Below are 24,165 nucleotides of genomic sequence, written 5' to 3'. Positions count from 1 at the left end.
ATAAGAACAGAAAGAAACCCTCTCTGTGAATCTCCATTAAGCTGGCTATTCCTTAGGAATACATAAATCTTCTGAGGCAGGGCACTGTGCCATCTGCTTGTTGCTGGTTGTTTTTGTGGCTCTGGGGTCCAAAGGAAGAAGGGGAAAATGAGCACTGCTGATATTAGGTGAAAATTGATTGTGTGGTTTCAATGCTCTGAAGTAATTTTATTCCAGCAAGTCAGACAAAACATAGTGTGTCACGACCCAATGCTCTGTTACCTGGGCCAGCACTGGTTAGGGAGATTAGGGAAAGAAGAGGCTTCCAGCTAACAGGCTGTTTGCAAGCTTTTCACCTTCATCTCGAATGTAAAACATCCACCAAACTGTGATGGAGAAGCACTCAACGCAGCATCAGGAAGGGCTATTTTATTTATTTAAAAACCTTCATTTTTACCACTAGTTTCTATATGTTTCTCTTTCACAAATCTTTCAAGAGAAGTCATCATGGAATGTTACCCTTCAATTAGGTCCTAGAAATCAACGACGCAGAAGCTCAGACAGGAGGCAAGCCCAGCCTCTCACTGGCTGTTCCGCCTGACAGAGAAACATGAACTTCTGGGGAGGCCTTTCAAAGACAGAGAGGCCAGAAAGGAGGTGAAAGGCAGAAGAAACGAAAAAATGTCATCAGAAAGAACCAAGGCTCTGGCTGTCCCATGCATTCCTAACGCATCACGGGGCATCACAGGATACACAATGGCTAAGCCACGCCCTGCAGTCTCTGAAGGAGGGAATCCTCCCGTGAGATCCATTCTAACATGTGATAGAGAGTAACAGGTCACTGGAAATACACATCACTTTATGTAAAAAGTGGCACTCGTTGTCTTTAGGTAGTTACGAAACCTGAGGAGGGGGTTCAAGGGTCTTGAAGAGTCTAAGATCATGGGAGATATGCACAGTTTTAGACACTCTCGATATTTTCCACACATTGGCTACTCATCCACTGCAATCATCAGGCATGACTTTTAAGAACGCTACTGTGGAGATTATAAAACGGGTTAAAATAACTAAACATCATGAAACATTTAAAACAGTTTCCCAATAGAGACAATCTGCACAGAGCATTTATGAAGCAGCTACTTCCGAGCATACGTTTAGAGGTGTTTCCCTAAATGTAAAAAGTACTTCAAACCCCCCTTGCTCTGCCCTTCCAGCGATTTCCCCTGAAATGTGAATTCTTAATATTGTCTCCACCAAATGGAGAGAATTTGAGGATCTTCCAATACTAATAATTCCCAAAGAGAAAGAGAACTTAGTGTGTATATTTAACAATCTCCGATAATACTTGAAATATGTCCACTTGTTATACAAACACAGATTGAATAAAAATAATTTACATAAAATATAATGTAATTCTCAAGTCTTAAATAGATGGAGCAAGTTTCTGAGAAGCAGAAAAGTAGTATGATTCCCACTTTCGCCAACTGATCCACCTTCTCGGGCCGTTTAGGCAGATTCACTGGTGGAGCCTAAGAGGAGGAGAGGGGAGCGAGAGGGGCTGAGGAGCACAGAGCTGCCAAGGTTACCTGCCGAGCTGTTCACCATGGCGGGCGCCATGCTGTAGGGCGGCGCCTGCGTGTTCATCAGGCTAGAGCTGTTGTTCATGGGCTGGCTGTAGGGAGAGCTGGAAGCCATAAGTCCACTCTGGTTCATGCCGGGGAAACTGCCTTGCCTACAGGAAGAGAAAGCACAGCACACATATACCGACCATGCACATTAGCAGCGGTTTGCCCTGGCAGTCATTTCTACTAATGCATTTATGTAAGGGGCGGGGCTATAACTTTTCATGTTTGTGTAAAACAGATTATTTCCTGGAGAGAAAGGCTGAATTCTATTGCTGGGTAACTCTTTAATACACCCCTTTACAATTCCAAATATTACAAGTTCTGCAAATAAATTACACATTTTTAATCATGTCAAGTGTTCCAGGTTATTATTTATATAGAGGAATATAAGCAAGAAAGGGGGAACTTGAAATAAGAACAGGAATTACAAAAGCAAGCAAAATTAACTTCTGACTATTAACACTACTTAGTATCCTCACATAAAAACCCAAAGGTTAAGAAATGAAAAACAAATGGGCAGTGTGGGAATGTTTTTTAAAAAAACTTCTTTGACCTAAATTTTCTGATATAATGAATATGGGAGAAAGCACTTCCAAAAATCTCCCCGACCCTACTCTTTAACTTTGGTAATTAGGTTCTATTAAAAACATACCAATTTCCCTACATTAAAATGCCACAGTAGACATCAGACTTCCACTTCTTGTTTGTTGGGCTTTTTATGTTACAGAGGAGGATGGGCACTTAGATCAGCTGCACGTGTCCCTAACATGCAGTCGCCCGTCCCCAGGGTGGTGCAGACCTACGAGGCGGTCTTGGTGACTTCGTCTTGTTAGTTTTGTCTTACGCTCTGTCAGACTTCTCTTCACTCTTGCAAAGAGGTCAAGAGTATTCTCTGATTTGAAGCAGATAACTGTCACACAATGTCACTTCTCTGACTGTTGGTAATGAGATGGGGGAGAGGGGGAGAGATTTAAACTGCACAGTGGTGTAGAGATACCAGGGAAAATTACAATGCCCTAAAAACAAAACTGATAGCAAGGTGGCAAAAATGTCAAAAGAGTCCACCATTGTAGTCAAGCTTTTCTTACGTAAAGAGCATACCTTTAAAAAATTTTTCAAAGTTTTGGCTAGTCATGTTTAATCTTAGGAGTACAAGCTAGTTAGAGGGGTACAAATCCAAAGACACACTGCCTATCTGTTCCAAATTAATTACAACCCCCTCCACCACCATTAAACTATCACTTGGTATAATAGTTGACATTTAAAATGAGATCCTTTAAAAGATTAACATAAATCTTATTTTTTTATTTTTATGTTTTTTGAGACAGGGTCTCATTCTGTCACCCAGGCTGAAGTGCAGTGGCGCAGTCTTGGCTCACTGCAACCTCTGCTTTTCCAGGCTCAAGCGACTCTCCTGCCTCACTCTCCCAACTAGTTGGAACTACAGGTGTGAGCCAACAGCATGCAGCTAATTTTTGTATTTTTGTAAGAGACGGGGTTTTGCCATGTTGCCCAGGCCTGTCTCGAACTCCTGAGCTCAAAGCGATATGCCCACCCAAAGTGCTGGGGTTACAGGTGTGAGCCACCATGTCTGGTCCATAAATCATTTAAAAAAATATATACTGTTCCTTTTGTGTACCTATTTTCAGTGGACTCAACTGAAAAATCTGTACAAAAAGTTCAAACATGGACCATCTGCAAAATCAAGCTATCAAAGGCATAACTGGTCTACTTTAAATATTAGACAAACTAGAGAAATTCTGTACGATCTAATGCTCCATGATGGCTTGGAAATAACATTGTTAGAAGCTGAATGATTCTTAGGTATGAGGGTGGCTCAGGGAGAAATGGGCGTTACTTTAGCCTGCAATTCTTAGCTTCCTGAGGGTCCACTTTGAATAACTGCAGACTGCTAAATCAGAATTAGAATACCCCTTGGAGTTCATTAAGAACAGATCTGAAATCATCTAACAGCTTCTGATTAACCTCTAGGTCATCACATATTCATGCACACAATTGTACAGTAGCTATAAACACATCCCTATATGGTTCAGGGCTTTACATCATCTTGCAGAGTGTTGGCATTAACTCAAGTACCTTAGAAGTATCCCCTTCTGAGGTGTTCTTCAAACAAGGGACAATTGAGCATTTAGGTAACTGCTTCCAAAGTGGCACCTGATGGGACTGCTCTCAGTGTCTTAGCAGACAATCACTGAAGAGCACCTTCACTTGTAGACGGTTATGTTTTCTGGAAGGCTACTTCCATGTCAGTGACTGCCTCCAAGTCACAGCCAATTCTGGCCCATTCTCCAAGATGCATTTTAGTGGCCACTGCTCTGTGATGGCTGTCCTCATCATCCTTCCTGAAAGTAAGCCCTGCCTCTCCACTTAGCTTCATCTATGCCTTTTGTAGCACTGAGCTCTTTCTTTTGTATGTTAAAATAATTTATGCATGTCTTGGTTCTTCTAGGTGCGGAAGCCTCCTGAGAGGAGGATCTGGGCCTAATTAATCCCTTGCACATGAGAGTTACTAAAAAAAAAAAATAATAAAAATTAAATTGTTAAAGGGATGAATTACTACAGAACATTTTTATTCTTGTAAAAAGGCATTACAAAGATGGTTGCCTTTTCAAGCTTCCATTAAATTTCGTCTCATATATAGTGTAACTAACATGTATGAAACTAATGGTTCCTTGAGACACTTGTTTATACTAAGGTAAAAAGAATCAGAATAGAAAATCCATCAGGCAAATGACTGAATGAAGTAACCATCCAACCCTCATCTAGGATTTCTCCCCCAGGACAGCACTGTCCATCTTTAATCACCAGAAGATGATGAAGGCACACGCTACAGGTTTTAAGAAACACCTTTAAACTAACAATGACAAAGAAATAACAAAGACTTAAAGGTCCATGCCTTGGATGTCAGTTGCTGGTTGTAACGGTCCTTAATCAAAGCACATCTGTAGTTTTAAAAGTTTGGTTAAAAAGCCAGGGGTCTTGACTCTGTCACTGGAGCTCTGGGAGCTCTGGTCCTTTGGATTTCAGTTTTTACAACTGAACAGGGAGGGGCTGGTAATGATAGTGACAGTAATTTATTAAGTATTTACCGCATGCCTGGTGCACATTCTAGGCATACACATTTAATGTTTTAGATTCCGGGAGGAAGGTAGGTGGAATTATGCTTATATATTAATAAAGGCAATAAAGATCAGAAAGGTTAAGTAACTTGCCTAAAGTCACACAGCTAGTAAGTAGCAGAAATAGAATTCCCCAAACCTACTATCAGTGCGGTATACTACACTTCTTTCTCTATGGGACTCTAACACTGCTAACACTCAGTGAGACCAAGTGCCTGGCTCCTGGCAGCCTGCTGCACCACGCCTTTCCATCTGTCTGGTGTATGGACCTGCGGTTGTACAAAGATGACAAACCAGAGGGTGTAAACTCTCCGGGAGTCCTGGAATACAGGCTTCAGGGAGGTGGCCACAGTGAGGGGTAGTGGGAGACATGAATACAACAGCTCCCTGGACACCTGCTGCAGGCCTACTGGGCCTTCAGTGCAGGAAATGAGTCCTCCCAGGAGCGCAGGCCACATGTGGCCAGGGCAGAGCAGTGGATGCCTGTCTGGGTGGGGAGAGCCAGTCTTTCACCATTGCAGAGGAAATCCTATTTGCTCTTGCTTGAGACACTACTGCCAAGAGTCTTGGTAATTTTGAACAAGCAACATGGGCCTGATACCAAAAGAAGGCTCGCACTGCACGCCACTGATTTTGGTTAGTGGAGACAGTGGGCTCTGTGGATGGACTCCTAAGATGGCTGCCGCCCTAACTAACCCAGCACTCCTGCTTAGCGTGGTGGTGTTGCTAACCTAGGAGGAGTCTGTGGCTCACAACAAAAAGCTCCTTGTTTGGTGGGGCTGAAAATACAATGCCCAAGACCACAGCGACCTGGGTTCCGAGGTGACCTCAGCAGCAGCTGGGTCCTTCCCAGAGCAGCGCTCCCTGGCTGCTGAGCCCCTTCTGACCAATGCAACATTTGGGCGGCTCCAAATGAATTAGGAGTGTGAAGAAGTAAATCACTTGCTTTTTTCAAAAGCAACAAAACAAAAACAGCCAAAAACACGAATTGAAACGAGCAGAACATTTCCAATGTGAAATCCTACAGAAACCTAAGCTGTACCCGGAAAAGCAAAGTCTCCCCCGGGACCCTTGGCCTCTGGCTTCCAGGGGGCCTGTAGGCTTCATGTCTGTTACAAAGGACAGCTGTCCTGACTCTGCAGATGCCGAGTCCATGGCTGTAGAAATGACTGCCTAGGAACATCTCGGGGCGGGGTGGGGCGGGGGGGTAAGGAAACAAACATTTACAATAATTCAGTGGATGCACACTGTAGGGGTGACCCTGGTTGGGTGGTGCTGACCCCAGACCCCAGGATGCCGAGTGGCACTGCGCTCGCCTGGGCCAGGGTTAGACCATAGCACCGCTCCCTCCTTCTCTTAAACGGCAATGTTCAAATTGGGGAGTTATTACTTAAACATGCTGACCTGCGGAATAACCAGAAGAACTTTATTTAAATCTGGTTGGGACCAGAGGTATTTAAGAACTGTCATTCTATAAGCAAAGCCAGGTTATTACAGGGAGAATAATTGAGAAAACGGGACCTGTGAGTTTTCCCTACAGCACTCCTCGTTCCTGCCCTCACGCTGCACATATACCCAAACAGCCTTTTTACTTTTTACTTTTATTCACTTTGGAGATTTCTCAAACATTACATATTCATATCCCAACAAAGGGCTGTCTTTGGGGAAAAAAGCCCAAAGCAAACACCAGTTTTCAAGCGACTATTTCCAATGGTTCAGTGTGAAAACAGAAAGAGGAATTATCGCTTCCCACTACAGTTTGCTTTCAGCAGTTAAAAATATTAGTATGAAATTTCATGCAGTACCCACATCTTTCTAAATATCTGGCTTTAAAGTCAACTACATTAAAATTTAAAATAATTTTGAAGCTTTAGAGAAGAATATTTAGGCCTTATCATCTTAGCAATCAACACTGTATTTTCTCAACAGTGACAGACGGTGAAGTGTGAGGTTATCTTTAAAATGAATGGGTTTCTGACACAGTTCTTTGGAGAAGGGTAGGGACAGACAGAAGAAATGGAGACCCTGTGAGTGAAGCCACTTTAAAGTCCCATCCCAGTGGCAGACACGGGGGAAGCTCCAGCACATCCACTGCAAATACCACCCTTGAGTTATGTTCAGAATGAGCATCACGCAGTGCACGCTTTATTGGGAAAATGAGTGTGAGTGCCAGGTGTACATAACTTTCTCTATACGGACTGTCACTGTAGATGTAGCTGGGTTATGAAGCCAGAAAAGATTGCTCACTGACAAAATAAACTAGGCTAACACTAAAATTTGGGGCACTTTATCACTTAAACCCAATAGTCATCAGAACCAGGACTCAAAACCTTGAAAAGCTTCAATTCCGGCAGTTTATTTCTAAATGTGTTACTTTATTCCTTTGGAGAGGATCCAATTGCGTACATAACGTTACACAGGATGCCCTATTTAAAATGTTTTATAAACACAAACTCTTCTCACACATGTATCTAGCATCACTGGTGAAACAGATTTTCAACTCGAATTACATGGTGACACTTCCAAAGCAGTATTGAGAAGGAGAAACTCAGTTGAGATTATTTTAAATTTAATATTTTAAGAGGGAAAACCACTATGTGCCCCACCCCCCGCCAAAAAAAAAATACAATCAAAACAGAAAATAAGACTGTCAAGCCCTGGTCAATTTTTGGTGTGGCTAATCCATCAGCAACAACAACTGTATTAGCAATTCTGGTGGCAAAATAATGTAATTTCAACAAGCCAGTGGCTCTGGCTAGGAATCGATCCTGTGGCAGTAAAGTGGCATTTGTCTCATTAGACAAAAGACAAAGAATAGAAGTGCCTTTATTTAAAAATGCAGATTCCTGTAAAAATATATAACCATATGCTACTAAAAAAACAGATTCTACCCCTTTTGCTCAGGGAGACATGCTAGAAGTAATGAAAATTAATCAGAAATACCTACTGCTTAGTTGACAGTTATAATCATTTGTCCAAGATGAGTGTTTTAAGATAAGCATGGGAGAGGAATGAGCACAACAGCGGGCCAAGACTAAAAACAAACACAACCAAAGTCAAACAACCGGGGCAGCGAGTGTGAAGCTGCGACCACATGCGTGGCTTGGAGAGGCCTGTGTGTTATGTGAGCTCACAGGAAGGCGAGCACAGAAAAAGGCCCCAAGGAAGGGATGACGCCCCCTCCATCTCTCAGATCTGAGGGATCAATCCACTGGAATTAACCAGGTGAGGAGAAAAGAAAAGAGAAACAGCAAATTCAAGGGCCCTGGGGCACCCAGGAGCCTCTCTCCAGAAGAAAATACGGTAGAGCAAAATAAGAAGTGAGAGTGGTGGGGAGCCAGGGTTATGGTTCTCTGGGTTTGGTCTTTATCCTAAGAGAAACAGGAAGACACCTGGGGTTTTTAAGCAGGAGCAATGGCATTAAAATGTGTTTATTTTAAAGACACTGTTCTCTGACTGAGCTGGGAAGAACACATCGGAGGCAAGAAGAACGAATGTGGGGCTGACCATTACGAGACTGTTACCACAACCCAAGGAAGAGATGATGGCGCCTTGGAACAGGTGGTAGAGCACAATAGAGAGAGTTGAGCAATATCGTGGAGGTGAAACGGACAGGATTTGGTGATGAATTAGGTCCTCTGGGGAAAAGAAAAGTTGTGCCTAGCAGTCTCCTAGGTGTCCAGCTTGTGCGATGGGCAGATAATGGAGCAGTCACTGAAATAAAGAACATCAGGGGAAAGCGTGGGCTTAGTTTTGGACATGTGGACAGGGTTTGGCTTTGGACAGGCCTCTGAGCAACTAGTGTCACACAGGCAGGTGGACTCTGAGGTCAGGAAGCAGAGGTTTGGGGTCATCTTTCCTCCCTATGCAGGAACCCCCTATGTAAGACTTTGTGAGTCTTGTCTAAGTCTTCCGCCACTGGCGAACGTGACCTGTTTTCAAGGCAGCCTGTTCACTCAAAGAAAGCTTCCACGTATTCAATGCTAGCAGACAAGCTGGAGCAGCCACCAGTTATCTTCCAGCTCCCTGTTAATAACTCCGCAAACCCTTTGGTGGCTTATATGTTTACATTTGATTTTCTTCCTTTAAGAATGGGCAAAGAAGAATATTGTTTTGCAACAGCTTTATGAAAGAGAACTTCTAAGTAAAGGAACAGTAGTTAACTTTGTCACCATACTCTCAAGAATAATCTTTTCAGTGGCTACGCCTTAGCTCTTCAGAATAGAACTTCTCCCTGGCACGTCTTTGCCTGGGCCTTTAAAATGTGGCACTGCCTACAGGGCCTCTTGTTTTCAAAGCATTTCTCCTGATTGTCTCCACATTTCTCCAAAGAACTGTATTTTTCACTCCTGCATCTTGGCGAAGCTCTTCTTGCTAAGCACTAAGGAATACTGCATATTCCAGTCTGGATTTCTTAAAAGCCTCTAACATCAGAAACATTTTTCCCTTTTGTTCATACTTCACACAGACTTCTCAGAGGGTTCCGACCTGTTACCAGCTCTGCTCCTGGCACTCTCTGCTGAAACGGCACCTGTTGTGCAATTTCAAGATTCAGCTCTTTCCTTTTTGCTTCAATGCAAGTAATCAGTTTTAGTTGTTCCTAAAGGAGCTCACTGATCTTCATCTTTTCTCTCAAAGCAACCAGGAGAACAAATAGAGCTCAAGGGTTCTGAGACGAGAGGTCTCCTTGTCAGGGTGTGAAGAAAATGCAAACACAGTGTTGTCTGGCTGCTTGAATTTTAGCAACTGATAACTAAGGAAGTTCTCTTCATCCTCAAAGTTGACTTTGGTTTGTTAAGCCCATTGTTCTGCTACTACGAACTCTTTCCTGGCAACCATACAAAAATGAACCTCAATACTGTGAAGGCATTTGGTTCAGAGATTCTGATTTCAGCTTTTCCCTGCTGATCCCCAGCACACGGGCTGCCTCAAGTGCACAGTGTGGATGAGAGCCACAGCGGGTAGCAGTGGGTCCCAAATCCTGTCTTTTCCCTGCAATGGATGACTCTCCAGAACTTTGGGGGTTTGGTATCATGTCGCATCCCACTGACCTCTGAGAAGATGTAAATGGCACAGTTCCCTGGTCTGGTGAAGCTAGATCCATACAGCATGAAAGAAACATTAGCTGCCATGGATGTCACCCACAGAGAGAAAGTGTCACCTCTACTGCATTCTACTTAAGGATCTTTACTTAAAAAGTTTATCTTGAGATCATAGTACCATTAAGAAAAGATCTCAGCTATTTCCAAGGAGGGCTATTACTTCTCAGTGCTAGGAATAGCCACATCCTTTATTCCAGGGCATCCCTTTCCAAGGTCACAAGGTGTAAAGGAGAGTGAACTGCTAATCCCAAAGTGGCTTAGCCGCCGCGGAGCCACAGGAGCAGAGTGGAGGGAGCAGGTCTCTTAGAGGCCTGGAGCCACACAGCCTCAGACACAGAGAGCTTATCAGCCCGACAATACTCGGAGTAGGTAACAATCCCTGATGGACGAACCTGAGTTTTAGGAGTGCGAGGGTGAAGCATACATCTATCTTACATGCGTTCTATCTACCCCTCATGCCTTAATGGGCTTGTCAGTGGGCTTAAGAAAATTCATCTGGGTCCTGAGTTCTCCATCCTATATTACTGTGTCACAGCAATATTGTGTAGAAACCCCTAATAAAAAATGCACTTGTCCACGAAACAGAAAAACAGTAATTTCTGATCTTTAAAAAATCCTCCTAAAAATTCTTGGAGATTTCCTGAGTTAACGGTGGCCCGGGCCACAAAGTGACTTAGTTTGGTAAAGCCAAACATTGTTCAGTTAGGGTTAAAATGTAGGCAAGGCTTGCAAGTTGAGCAAAGCTATAGTTCTTTATGTTCTCACCAGCCACTCTGTGCAGGACAGGATTCAGACAGGTTCTTATCTGGCAGGAATTTTAACAATTGAAAGTAATCCAGTACGAGTTAACTTTTAAAACAAGGGCCACAGTCTTACAGGTTTCTGTCTGTGCGTTTTTTGTTATTATTATTATTTTTTAAGAGACAGGGTCTCACTGTTTTACTCCAGGCCAGAGTGCACTGGCACGATCCCACAACCTTGAACTTCTGGGCTCAAGTGATCCTCCCACCTCAGCCTCCTGAGTACCTGGAACTAGAGGTGTGCGCTGCCATGCCTAGCTCACTGTTTTTCACTTTTTGTAGAGACTGGCTCACTACGTTGCCCAGGCTGCTTGTGAACTCCTGGCCTCAAGCAATTCTCCTACCTTGGCAGCCCAAAGTACTGGGATTACGGGCGTGAGCCACTGTGCCCATCCTGTTTGGTTTTTTAAATCTATATAATGGCAGAAACAGAGTTCAAAGTAAGAATGAAGACCAAGATTAAGAGGAATCTTAGCATCTTAGTGAGTTGCTTCTCATACTCCTTACTGCTACTAAGATGCCCTGTGACCCACGACACTTTCCAAACCCCAAGCTGCAATATACTAAGACACAGTCATAGCCTCTTCACCACTCACAAACTTCCTGCTGCCTTCAGCCCAGAACACTGTTGAGGTTATCAGATTTCAGGGCTGAGAAAAATTCACCACCTGCTGGTCATCGGCCTGACGCCTGGCAGGTTGGCATCACTCACCATTGCCACTCCCGTTGCACACATGTAATTCCAAAGATCCCCGCCTTTCGTAACTCAGAACCGCGGGGGGTTGCTGGGCTGTGCTGCTAATGACACCTAGTGATGGGTGCGCTCTAATGCTGGTTCTCGCTGTGACAATCCCAGGACATCTGGTGTGAGAGTGTGCATCTATGGGGGCAGGATATTAACAGAGCCATGGAGCTGGAAGTGAAGACAGGTGGCATAGACAGTAGTGCGCGAGTCACTGTGAGCCATCTCCGAGTGAGCACAGCCACCAGCTGTGAGAGGGCCAGACCCAGACCCGGAGAGGGGAAAATCCGAATGAAGAGGGCAGGCTAGGTGTGGTGGGGAACTAAGTATTTCAGAGGATGGGGAGGATACTGAGGTCTGAGAGGAAGCAAAACGGCAGAAATCAAGACAAAGCATTTAGGACGACACACTCTGCCATGATCAGCAGATCGCCAGAGCCTGAGTCAGGGTCAGGTCGGCGCAGACTCGAGCTTCTGATGCCACACAGTGCTTCCAGTGCAAGCCCCGTGTGCTCCTCCCGTGATGTCCCTCAGGAAGGCCGCATAAGGAAGAAGTATCCGGAGCGCGCCTCCCAAACCTCCCCCTCCACGCTGCCTCCATGCTCTGCAGTGGCGGTTATCTCTGAGGCCCCCCTCAGACCTGAGGTGGCTTCTACACCAGAACCACCAGAGGATTTTGGAGTTGAGGCTCCCACGCCTTGGCCCCGTGGCTGGGTGAGGGTGTACAGCGGCTGTCGAAAATCTCTGGGTGATGCTCACGAGTGGCTTGGGGCACCTCCTGGTCTCTGGTCCCTCCCAGGTCTGCTGCACAGTTCATGCTGTGATTCCTTGGCTCTCATTAAAATTAAAAAAGAAATCTCCGATCCTTTTAGAATTAGTGTTTTACTACTTTTTGATTTGATGATTTATAAATGCACTTTATGGCTTCCATAATAGTTCTGTAATTCTAAAAGTTTTAATTGAAATCATAATCTTTAAATACTAACATAATAACATTCATTCAAATTCTAAATTTTGAAGAGAAAAAAGGGGCTAAAAATTAAAGCGTAGTATTTAGATGATAATGCAAAGGCTTACATTTAATTGCGGAAATAAAAACTCTGTTTAAGCCTTTGAAATCTTTTCTCTTTGTCTTTCAATAACATGACTTTTCAAATCATAGCTATTATGTTAAAACCTAATTGTCCAAAATCCAAAGGGCTGGATTCTTGGTTAATACAAATCACTTACTGCTCTTTAGCACATGGACCCCACTATAACTGGGGCTTGACACATTTTGAAGTTTTTTGCCCCTTCTCTTTGACATTTTAATGCACTATCTCCATTAACGTATTTCCACATCAGCAGCTCTTCGTCCATCAGCAGAATTGCATCATACTGGCTTCAGAGGAAAATAACACAGAAAAAGTGCCTTGCTGGCAAATGGCAACACAGGATGTGAATTATAGATACACCTCAATAAAGAACAGTGGAAGGTGTGTCTATGTGGGGTGCACATGAGGCACAGTACAAGCCACTGTATATCCAACAAGCCAGTCCAATTCATTTGCATTTGTAAATAGACCCAGCTTCTTCCAAGCAGAGGAAGGCAGCTAGTCACATTCTCTCACAAAACATTCAGCTCCTCCAACAGCAATACGGTGGGGTTACTACTGATCTAGCTACCTTATGGAATTTATTCACCCTGTTAATGAGTGGCTAAGATTTAAAAATAATCTTAACTAAAGTTCCCAATTTCCTAATTGACTCAACACAAAACACTTAAAAGCTAATTTCAGTGACCCTAGTTTTTGATATGAGGTAGTATTAAAATGGAGGTCTACAGAATTATATTTGTGATATTCAGTATTAAAACTTCCCTTCTAGTCAGGAGTAACAAGACTTTTCAAATTAATTCATTTTACCCTTTTTTATTTTTGTTTTTTGAAATTAAGAAGTCTGAGACTTCTCCTTCTCCTGATGCTCAGTTAGTCCACCAAGGACTCTCTCAGGGACAGCAAAGGAACAGTAGCAGTTATACCAGCATCATGTAGGTGTGCACCTTTATCCGTGTCAATATCACTACCTTCCCACTCCGCTCCCCCACAACTCGCAATTCGTACTTCAACAGCACTCCAGTCCCAACAATGTTAAATGTCAAAGCAGTGTTGGTAAAAGCCTCAAACGGTGAAAAGGACAGAAACTCAAACCTGCCCTTGTGCCAGCAAGTAACTGTTACTTATCTCACAAGGCGCTTGGCTCTGGAAACAATCTAACTCGAGCTGCACGTGGAGTCTACACGGGAATGTGCAAAGCATGCATTTCCTTTTAGGTGCAGCAGAGGTAACGAAATTCAGATAAGAGAAAAAAAAATCCAGATTTCAATGCAAGAGGTGGAAGATCCACTAAGATACTCATTACTATTTGGTTTATAGTAGCAGGATTGCCTTTAGATATGATGGAGAACAAAAATGAAGAAGTGTTTTGCAACAAAACAAAACAAAAAAGTAGAAAGAAGAGTAACAGGCTGGGCACAGTGGCTCACGCCTGTAATCCCAGCACTTTGGGAGGTCAAGACAGGTGGATCACGAGGTCAAGAGATCAAGGCCATCCTGGCCAACATGGTGAAACCCCGTCTCCACTAAAAAAATACAAAAATTAGCCAGGCATGGTGGCAGGCGCCTGTAGTCCCAGCTACTCAGGAGGCTGAGGCAGGAGAATCACCTGAACCGGGAGGCAGAGGTTGCAGTGAGCCGATACTGTGCCACTGCACTCCAGCCTGGCGACACAGCGAGACTGCATCTCAAAAAAAAAAAAAAAAGCAGAATAACAACAGGACCAGGTGACAGGGACCCTGCTCCTGACTCAGTGATCCTGAGTGGGTGACCCTGTAGGTCTTTATTGACTCCACCACAAAATCAAGAAACAGAGGCTGGGTAACGTCTAAAACCTTCCCAGTTCTGAGATCCGATCATTCTATAATTGAAACTCTGTGTCCTTATGGAACCTCTTCTTATGAACATAGTATTATCTTAAAGATCCCTGCCAGAATTTTGACACAAACAATCTCAAGTCACTCAAGACTTGATCAAAATTTATATATGTGAGGTGCTAGGGTAGCAGGCCTTAAGGAATTAAAATCTGTTTGTCCATCTACCCTGGCTTAAAGATCTAGGGCTTGTGAGATCTTCTGTAAATTCAGTGAAATCATGCTTCCTCCTAGAGCTCATTTCCAAGAAAAAATTCTGGATAATGCTGAAGTTTCCAAATCCACACATCAGTTGTATTTTGAAGAGCTGTCAATTGCTGGACATCACCAGGTACCATCTAGGACTAATAAAAGCATGTTAAGGCACACGGAATAACTGGGGGAAAGTTATTCTACCTGTGCACATCTGCACACACAGGCTTTAAACATAATGGATTCAGTCATTTAAAAAATGTTACAAGGTCAGGAGTGGCGGCTCACGCTTCTAATCCCAGCACTTTGGGAGGCTGAGAAGAGAGGATTGCTTGAGGCTAGGAGTTCATGACCAGCCTGGGCAACATAGTGAGAATCTGTCTCTACAAAAAAGTAAAGATAAAATCAGCCAGGTATGGTGGCACGTGCCTGTAGTCCCAACTACTTGGGAGGCTGAGGTGGGAGAACTGCTTGAGCCCAGGAATTTGAGGTTGTGGAGAGCTGTATTAAAGCCTGTGTTTAGCCTGGGATCCACAGCTATGCTCTTTAGGAAGCGGTAGGCCACAGTTCTTCCTAAGCTTCTGGCAAACTTTGGCTCACCTATGCTCAGGTAATGGCTCAGAATCCTCCAAAATGATGCTACAGAGAGCCATGAGAATTGATCTACAGATGGATGCAACTCATTTGCCATTCCTGAAGCAGGCTTTTAGTATTTCCAACTCTCTGTTTCTTATATCTTCAAAAGTAAATTCCTTAACTAGCAATGCTTTAAAACTGTACACAACAATGCATTTTCAGATAAAAAGTGTATCAGTGTGTAGAAGGAGAAGGGTTCTGTACAGATATTACTTATAAACCATTAACTTCAAATGACTGGATATTACTGCACAGTGAATCTAGTACCTGAACAAGAAGATTCACCAGATTCTATTGTAAATCCTCTGATGATCAAAATGAGGAATTTACTCAAAAGATGAAAAAGAAAAAAAATTAATCTGTTTCTTAATTTATTCAATGCAGCAGATCAATTTTACCTTCATACTGTCACTCTCAAAGAAATTAGTAAAACAGCTTCTAACCAGTTAAACTTGCATGTTTTTTCACTGTACTATCTTATATTTGACCAGCTGAGAAAATCTGAAGCATAATTGCCCCAATCCTTCATTTTTACAACGAGCATTCTGTTGTTGTCTAATTGCAGACACACACTCACTCACGTTCCACCTTCATCATTAATTTGTCCTTTTCAGATTCTTCCATGGGCTCTAGGTCCTTTGGGATTGTGCCTTGAGAAAGAAGTCATTCTGACAAGCTCTGTGAATCCCACACTATGCCATTTCTTCCTCTTCCAAAGAGAAACTAACATTTAGCAAACTAGCTTTTCTAATCGCCAGCCTAACTTCAACCTAACAGAGCCATCAATGGCGGAACAAAAACCAAAGCAAATCCACGAGTTTGCTGCAACGAGCTGTTAAATAAGCAAAAGCATGTTGAAAATCAGATTTCTCAACCCAGAGCACTAAAACATGTCATACACATGTTTTCTCAGATTCAAGCTTTTGCTTTTAAAAAAGGCACAACACAGGTTATGTGTATTGCGAAGTGAACAGAAGGAAGATTTAAAATAGAAATAAAACTTAACTTTTCTTTTTTTAGAAAGAATAGTGTAGACATAAAAGTTAAAATTCACAGCTAACAGTCACGGGGCTATGAATATGAGCCCTTGCCAAGTGTGCTTTATAAGATTTACACAGAATAACGCCAACATTTTTCTTTTTCTTATTTTTAATTAAGGAGGAGGTGTTGTACTCTAAGGAAGCTATCCGGATGCTGCTGGCTGAAATACAGATTTGATCTCCTCGTGCTGGTTAGCTAACATCGATTTTCTGCCCCAGTGGAAGAGATTTCACTCTGATGCATGCCATTTAAATTCATTTTACACAGCTGCTTAATGTGGCTTGGCAAGGCACAGCCAAACTAGCTTTGTGGGTCTAAAGAGGCCTCCGGAGTTGGTAAAAGGACAGATCCTATGGATTAGCTGCAGATGATGAATGCTTGCTTCCTCCGACTGTTATCTTCCTACTGACTCATGAATTGACCTTGAAGGTACCTCAAGAAAGTAATAAAGAGGAAAAGACAATTTCCCAAGAATAAGCATGTTTACCTCATTCTATATTTGTTATTTCACTTTGGGGATGATGTTTACAGAATTCTATATTTGTTGGTCCACATTTAGGGCTATGTTTACAGACTTTAGAACTCTCGATTCCAAAATTATCTTTTGTTCTGTCTAAATAAATGTAAACTGAATATAAAACTACTAAAAAGCTCTGTCAGGCATTCATAACCAGTAGTGAAAGCACAGTTCTATAAGTTTACTGTGTAAACAAAGCTAGGTGATAGTTCCCTGTTTGATTTTAACCAAAGATGAGGCATGTTTCTACTAAAACTACCAAACATGATTAAGTCTGCCCAGGATGATAGCAATAATTTTTTTTTGCTTAGTAATTCACTCAATAATAATAGACTTTAAGAGCATTTACTAACCTTAACATGGTGACAGAACCTGATATTACATAGTTTTGTAGTAGGAAAGAAGAGATACTTTTTGTTGCTGTATGTAATTCCTGTGTTGAAATTGAGAATCATATGGCAACACTGTGTTTAGAGAGAAAATTATCTGTTGGATTATTTTGTTGTATTTTCCTGGTGACTTCAATATTCTAATACTCGCTGGAGAAGAAAATAATAGAAGTCTTTGGCACAGACATTTGCTTGGTGGTGATACAGTGAAACCCCTCCTAAGCGCTATGAACAGCCTGTGTCAGCTCAACTGCAGTGAGTCTCTTGTCAAATGAGATGCTGTGCTCTTAATTTGGGGGTGGGTATGGCAGCCGCTCACTGTAGTAGCAGGAATGATAATACAGTCATGAGAACAGCGCTGCACAACACAGGTTCCTAGACAAAACAACGACAACAATGGGGGAAATGACGCCAGAGTTGGTGACTTCATGTCTTCGACACAGATCAAAGTTTCTATTTCCCTCTCAGGCATGAAGGAAAGCAGCCATGCCGAAAGCCATGCACAGACAGGGCCTGAGGACGCATGCGGGTTTCCACCAAACGGCCACAGTACTGTTAATACGAAAGGGAAACGAAACAAACACACCAACAAAAATGGACGGAAGGACAACCCCCTCGGAGATGGATTTCCTGTTAGATGTTTTGCTTTCTTGGTTTGGGTGTTCCTTTCGCGGCCAGATGGCACGATCGTTAACAGTTTCAGAGAAAACGCCCAGGTCCCGCAGCAAGTCGGGGTGTGTTGCTACCTACCCGTACTGGTCAGGCTGGTGCACCATGGGAGCCTGAGAGTTGCCATAGTTGGGGTGCTGGGAAGAAAACATGGGGCGTCCGCCAGCCCCAGACTGGCTGGGATAAGCAGGCGACCTAATGTATGGTGGCCTAAAGTGGAACAGAAGAACAGCTTCTTGGGATTTGTTCTGATGCACAAGCATGAAGCCCTGTATATCTGTCACCCCCACATGTAGGTGCGGGGCTTACAGACCATGGAGGCAAGTTGACATACCCTGCATCCTGCTGCTGCCTGAGGGGCGGGGGGTACGGAAAATGCCTCTAACAAAAGGGTGGGGACAGGCAGAGAAAAGTAAGCTTCTCAATTCTAATCTCCATTTACCATTTTAAAGTATAGCTTTGATTTTGACTTTGGTAAAAGCAAACAAGAAGATATACAGCCCCCATTTAAACTCCTGGTGAGCTAAAATGGGCAGCAAGTTGAAGGCAAGGCTTTGGAATGGTCTACACATTAGAAACAGAAAATGGCAATGCATGGATGTGTATTTATATATTGATTACCACAGGATGATATAAACACTGACTCAGAAAGGGGGCACGCATGGCTTTGTAACCCCATAAAATCATGCCTGGCTCTCTGTGGCTATCTTCTGAGGTCCCTCCCAAAGGCTGCGTGCCAAATGCAATCAAATACTTTCTACTTAAAAAAAGAAAATAACTTGTGCTTTATGAGTTGCAACAATGGACAATTCATTTAAACTTGAATTAGAACTTCAATTTGAACAGCCAAACCAGTTTTCACAGACAGGTTTACAAAAACATTCCCTGAAGCCTGTGCAGGTTCGGCAGAGGGCTAGACTGCTGGAGTTCAGAAGATTTTAAGTAATTGTAATGTGGAGACAGAAAGAAAGATAATGATTGATTTTCATTTTATTTCCTCAAGGGAAATTTATTATCATTTGGAGAAAACAATAAGACTGGAGGGGTCCCACATTCCCCAGATAGCAGCTTCAGAGGAAAAGTAACAAAAGACACATTTAAAAACACACGCACACACATGCACACACGCACACACACTTTAGCTTTTGCTTCCCTTTGACAAAAATTGGAATCTTCTACCTTTGCTTCTGAAGATACCATTAAGATACACATCTTTCAAAGTACTTTGCTTTAAAACATATTTACATGTGCTTTGAAAACATATTCACCTTTGCCTTATAAATTTTTAATTATGTTATTTTTATCCAGGTCAAGTATTTAATTCAAAATTAACTTTTAAGTCGGGATTAAAAACGAGTAAGTAATTGTAGCTAAAGCCTTTTATCAACTCAAACTTTCTAAATTATTATATTTGCTTTTCAAACCACATTTTGGTTTGGACAGATAAATATGCCTGGAAAAATAAAATATAACATAAGAATGTCAAGTATATAAATCTCACACATATACGTTTAGACAAACACACAATACATGTATGTATACATACAAAATTCGTATTTTATGAAGATTCTTGTGGTAGGGTGAAAAAAACGTGGGGAGTGTGTTTCCTTTTCAGTGTTTTAGATTTTAAATCGTTCCTAAGCTTTAGTATTTCCTGCTTAAAAGTCACTGCTTCAATTGGTACCATGCAGACACTTCCCTGTGCAACCAGATCTGGTTTGCTGCTGCAATGACTATTCACAGGCATTTCAAATCACCTCCCACGACTGATGTGCCCACCGCTCACATTCCTTCCTCATGTATCATAAAACATGGTTTGTCACTTAGTTCTCTGACCTTGATGCTGCAGAATATATTTAACACAAAAAGAACGGCCAAGCACAGTGATATTCTACTGCTCTGTGTGACCCCAGGGAACAATGCAGCTATGTGCGCAGTCACGTGGTCACGCGCAGACACACAGCGTACCTGCCCGGGGCGTGCTCCTGGGTGGCGTACCTGCTTTGTGCTGAGTTCGCAGCAGCCTGCATCACTGCTGCGGCTGCCTCCTGTGCCTTACGGTTCACAGTTGGCATTGGCGGCCCCATTCCTGGCCCTCCCTGCTGAGACATGCCAGGAGAACTGGGGGTCATGCTGCTCATATTTCCAGGAAATGGTCTGTTCTGCATCCCAGCTGATGGCATTCGTCCCAGGGGCACAGCACCACATGGCTGGCTTGGCCCTTGTCCATGCATCTGGTTGTTGGCACTGATACCCATACCGGGCCCTGGGCCGCTGTAGCTTGCACTGGGCACCCCACTATACGCTGGGGGTCTGGAGTAGTTACCTAAACAAAAAGCAAACACAAAGTAAAGCCTTTTATTTAAACTTGTGACAACATTCACTGGAAATACTTTTTGTCCAACAATGCGATCAGCACGGAGTTTTAGTCATGACCCTTATAGGCCCTTCCTGTTGGTGCTGGTGCAGCTGCCAGTCTCAAACATGCTCTCTCTGCACACTCCCAGGCCCTCAGACAGTGACTCAAATACAGACAGCCCCAGAGGACCACCGCACTGATGAAGAGAAATTCAGGCTGGTCATAAAAAGAAACAAACAAAAAACAAAAACAAACCCTATGAACAGGCAAGGGACACCGAGCGCTGCCTCAATCCATTCAACACCACGTATTCTTGTATTTTAACCAAAATGGTGAGCACCATTCGGAAATCACACCACTAGATCACTGCTACCTTCAACAGTCATGTGAAAGGGCTCGAAAAGACAACGTCGAAGACGACATGCACATATGGTTAAAATCATCCTTTAAAACCCCACAGGAAGGTGTCACGCGGGAACCTGACATGAGCCCCAGTTTTCCTGTAAGTTGGGAATAATTTCTTTCTTTCTTTTTTCACTTGAGTACCAGATCGAGCAGCTGGTTTGCGCTGGCTGCCACATCTCGGAAAACTGTCCCAGCACAAGCAAGGCAGCAGGAGAGCTGGAGGGCAGGGTAGAAGGCGGGGGTGAGGGTGGGCGGGCAAGGCCGGAGGCGGGGGTGAGGGATGGAGGGCAGGGCCGGAGGCGGGGGTGAGGGCTGGCAGGCAGGGCCTGAGGGAGGGGTGAGGGATGAAGGGCAGGGCTGGAGGCAGAGGTGAAGGATGGAGGGCAGGGCCGGAGGCGGGGGTGAGGGCTGGCTGGCAAGGCTGGAGGTGGGAGGGGGGTGGGGGGTGGGGAGAGGGAGTGAGGGATGGTGGGCAGGGCCGGAGGCGGGGGTGGGGGAGAGTGGGCAGGGCCGGAGCGGGGGGGGGGGGGGGGGGGACGACGGGCAGGGCCGGAGGCAGGAGTGAGGGCTGGCAGGCAGGGCCTGAGGGAGGGGTGAGGGATGAAGGGCAGGGCTGGAGGCAGAGGTGAGGGATGGAGGGCAGGGCCAGAGGCGGGGGTGAGGGATGGCAGTTGTTTTCCCTTTCCTTTCACACCTTTTGATTGTGTGTAGATAAATTCAAGTAAATCAAAGGTACACATGATACTACTTCAATCATAATAGCTGCTCAACCACAGTGTGTGCTGGGCACCTGGTTAAGTGCTTTGCACCAATGAATTCGTTCATTTCTTCCAATAACCACATGAAATATAGATACCCCAGGACTCCATTTATAAATGAGAAAAATCAAGAGCTAGAAGATTAGGACTGAAGCTCAAGCAAACTGACTCGGGGACCCATGTATTTGACCAATAAAATGTGCTGCCTCCTGATAAATGAATGTTGAAATTACATAAATGTAAAAGACAAGTGCGTGTGGAATATGGATTAGTGTTTCCCAATCAGTCCTTACTACTTTTTGGAAGCCTTTCTCCATCCATGTAACATAACTAACTATACACTTACTATATGCCAGAAGCTGTTCTAGGCACAGGTGATGTAAAGCTAAATATAATCCAATTCCTGCACTTGAGAAGCTCACAATCTACATGGGTATGTGTGTGTGTGTGCATGCACGCGCACGTATGGGTATGCATGTGCGTGTGTGCAGTAAAGCAGCAAGGGTGAAAACAAGAAAAAGAATAAAAGCAAAACAAAAAAAGCATGCAATGTGAAAAGTGCAAGAGAGAAGGGAGAGTGAGTCTGATGGGGGCTGAGGGCTTGAGGGTCCCCTTGGTGGGGGTTGGTGGAGAGTCCTCTGAATGAGCACTTATGGAGCTGAACCCTTAGGGGCTGGCTTCAGGGGCTGGGTGAGCCTCTGCACTGCCTGCCTGCAGGACCTTACGGGAGTTGCTTGCATCTTTTCTTGTTTCATTCTCTTCTCTGTAAAACACAGATAATCCTAACACTGTCCACGTGAAGAGGTGTTCTCAGGATTAAGCCATATAATGGATGTAAAGTATCAAAACTGTGCATGCCACTTGATGGGGGCTTCATTTTTGGCTGGGGACTATGGCAGAAGAGGGGAAAGGGCATTTATGGCTAAGAGGCTGGGGACACCGGCTCGATGGCAAGGGCAGACTGACTTGGGACAGCCCCTGCGGCGCTGTGTGTGGCTGACGGGGGGGAGAGAGGAGAGAGGCTGGGTCTGGCAGGGCCTTGTGTACCAGGCTTCTAAGTTTGAGGTTTATCCTGTCCATAAGGAGGAGCTTCTCAAGGATTTTCAGCAGAGATAGGATTGGATTAATAACTGCAATAAAAGCAAACACTTAATATTTACTATGTGCTAAGCTCAGTTCCAAGTTCTTTGTGTTAACTCACTTAATCTCCAGATCAAGCCTAGGAGGTACACATTATTATAATCCTCATGCTGAAGATGAGGAGCCTAAGGCACGGGGCTGTGAATAACAACAAATGTCCCATGGTCACGTGGCTCACAACTGGAGGACTAAGGTCTGAGCCCAGGCAGCCTGGAGTGTAGCTTAGAGTCCAAGCATGACACACTGTGCTACACAGTCTCTCAAATATTTAAGAAAAAGCACATTTATGTAACAATGTTACCCTAATGGTCAAAACCGGCTTTCTTAAATTCACACATATAAAGTTCTATCACCTACAAATCTGCAAAAGACCTCTGCAGACTTCCCCACATTTACTGTGCATCTGCTGTCTGTGAGAGCCACTGTGTGCATTTTCATTTGGCTGCCCGGGAGGCATGTGTTATTCCCTACAGGCGACGCACGGGTCACTGTCCGTGCAGATGTGGGCAGGCACACTTTTTGTGTCAAGGGCCAGATAGGAATAGTTTAGGCATTTGGGGCAGACAGTCTCTGTCACGATTACTCAATCCTGCCACTGTAGCCCCCAAAGCAGCCACACACACAGATGGGACTGGTGATGTTCCAATAAAACTTTATTTACAAAAACAGGTAGTGGGTCAGAGTGGGCCACAATCTGTGGACTCCTGATACAGACCGGTCTTGGGACAAGCTAATAAACTGCTGCACTAGCAACAGCAAGTAAGACCTGGTCAAGTCAGCAGCTTCCTTAATCCGGAACACCATCTGGAAGGCTGAGAAAGGCTTCAGGGGATGCCAGAGTGCACAACGACAGATCTGAGGAACTGGGAAAGAAAGTGGAAGACACAAGGGAACAGGAAACAGGAACAGGAGAGGCACAGCGCAGACACCTCGGGTGCACTGGGCCACACGCCATTAGCTTTTTATTGGCGGCTCCTTAAAGTCAAACTGCTTCAGCATGAAGAGGCACTGCTTTTGCACAGCCGAAGTTTGCAGATACCGTCAAAACTTTGTTTTCAAGTTAAAATAAAAAATAAAAAAACACCACTGTTCATCAGTTTCAAAGTTCTTTACAAAAATTTCTTAAGTTGCTTCTGAATCTCCCATCCCACGGGACACACATACGCTCCCCTGTTTTCCTGTCACGCAGTCTCGGCGGAAAAGGCACCTTCTGTGCACCCTGGTAGGTGGGCACAGAGCAGGGGCCAGCTGCTGGGCCCTTCCTCTTCCCACGCTTACCCAGAGAGAGTTCCAGTCCTCACGACTTTTCCCTGTGAGAAGGAATTCAGACTCCTCCTCCTCCTCCTCCCCAAGCTCACATCCCCTTCGCTTCCAGATGATCTGATCAGTGAAACACAGTGCTCCTTCTTAGCTCTTGCTTTTATTAAAAATAAATATACTCATTCATAGTTTGAATGCACAAGTAATAATTAATTCATATATTCATGCCATTACTTGAGGGCTAGTTTCCACCCTCCCCCAACACTGGATAGGTGACTCAGTTGGTAAGAAACCTTTTTCAGTGAAAACTTATGTGCCCTTTGCTTTAGAAGGAAATGAAATAATGTTTTAATCTTGTTTTAGAAAACAAGTGTTTAGACTATATCCATCATGTAGTTTTATTAGAGAAAGAAGGTTTCTGAGTTTGTTGAACTCTGCTTATAG

At 43.9% G+C, this 24,165-nt stretch overlaps 1 protein-coding gene across 8 annotated transcripts in view; it reads right to left on the bottom strand.

Annotated features, from left to right (window-relative positions):
- Positions 1-24,165, bottom strand: part of ARID1B (AT-rich interaction domain 1B) — a 430,820-nt gene that overhangs the window by 42,661 nt on the left and 363,994 nt on the right. For 4 of the 8 annotated variants that reach the window (XM_030809883.1, XM_030809886.1, XM_030809888.1 and 1 more), the window contains 3 exons: positions 19,798-20,125; positions 17,881-18,009; positions 1,566-1,711 (listed from right to left, as the gene is read on the bottom strand). In XM_030809883.1, coding sequence (XP_030665743.1) covers positions 1,566-1,711; positions 17,881-18,009; positions 19,798-20,125 — 603 coding nt within the window. The remainder of the gene's footprint in view (positions 1-1,565; positions 1,712-17,880; positions 18,010-19,797; positions 20,126-24,165) is intronic. The other 4 variants (XM_030809885.1, XM_030809889.1, XM_030809887.1 and 1 more) reach the window with 1 other exon arrangement.

Source organism: Nomascus leucogenys, chromosome 3 (genome assembly GCF_006542625.1).
Source record: "Nomascus leucogenys isolate Asia chromosome 3, Asia_NLE_v1, whole genome shotgun sequence".
NCBI lineage: Eukaryota > Metazoa > Chordata > Mammalia > Primates > Hylobatidae > Nomascus > Nomascus leucogenys.
Note: the sequence above shows the minus strand (reverse complement) of the source record. Positions and strands in the feature narration are given on the sequence as shown.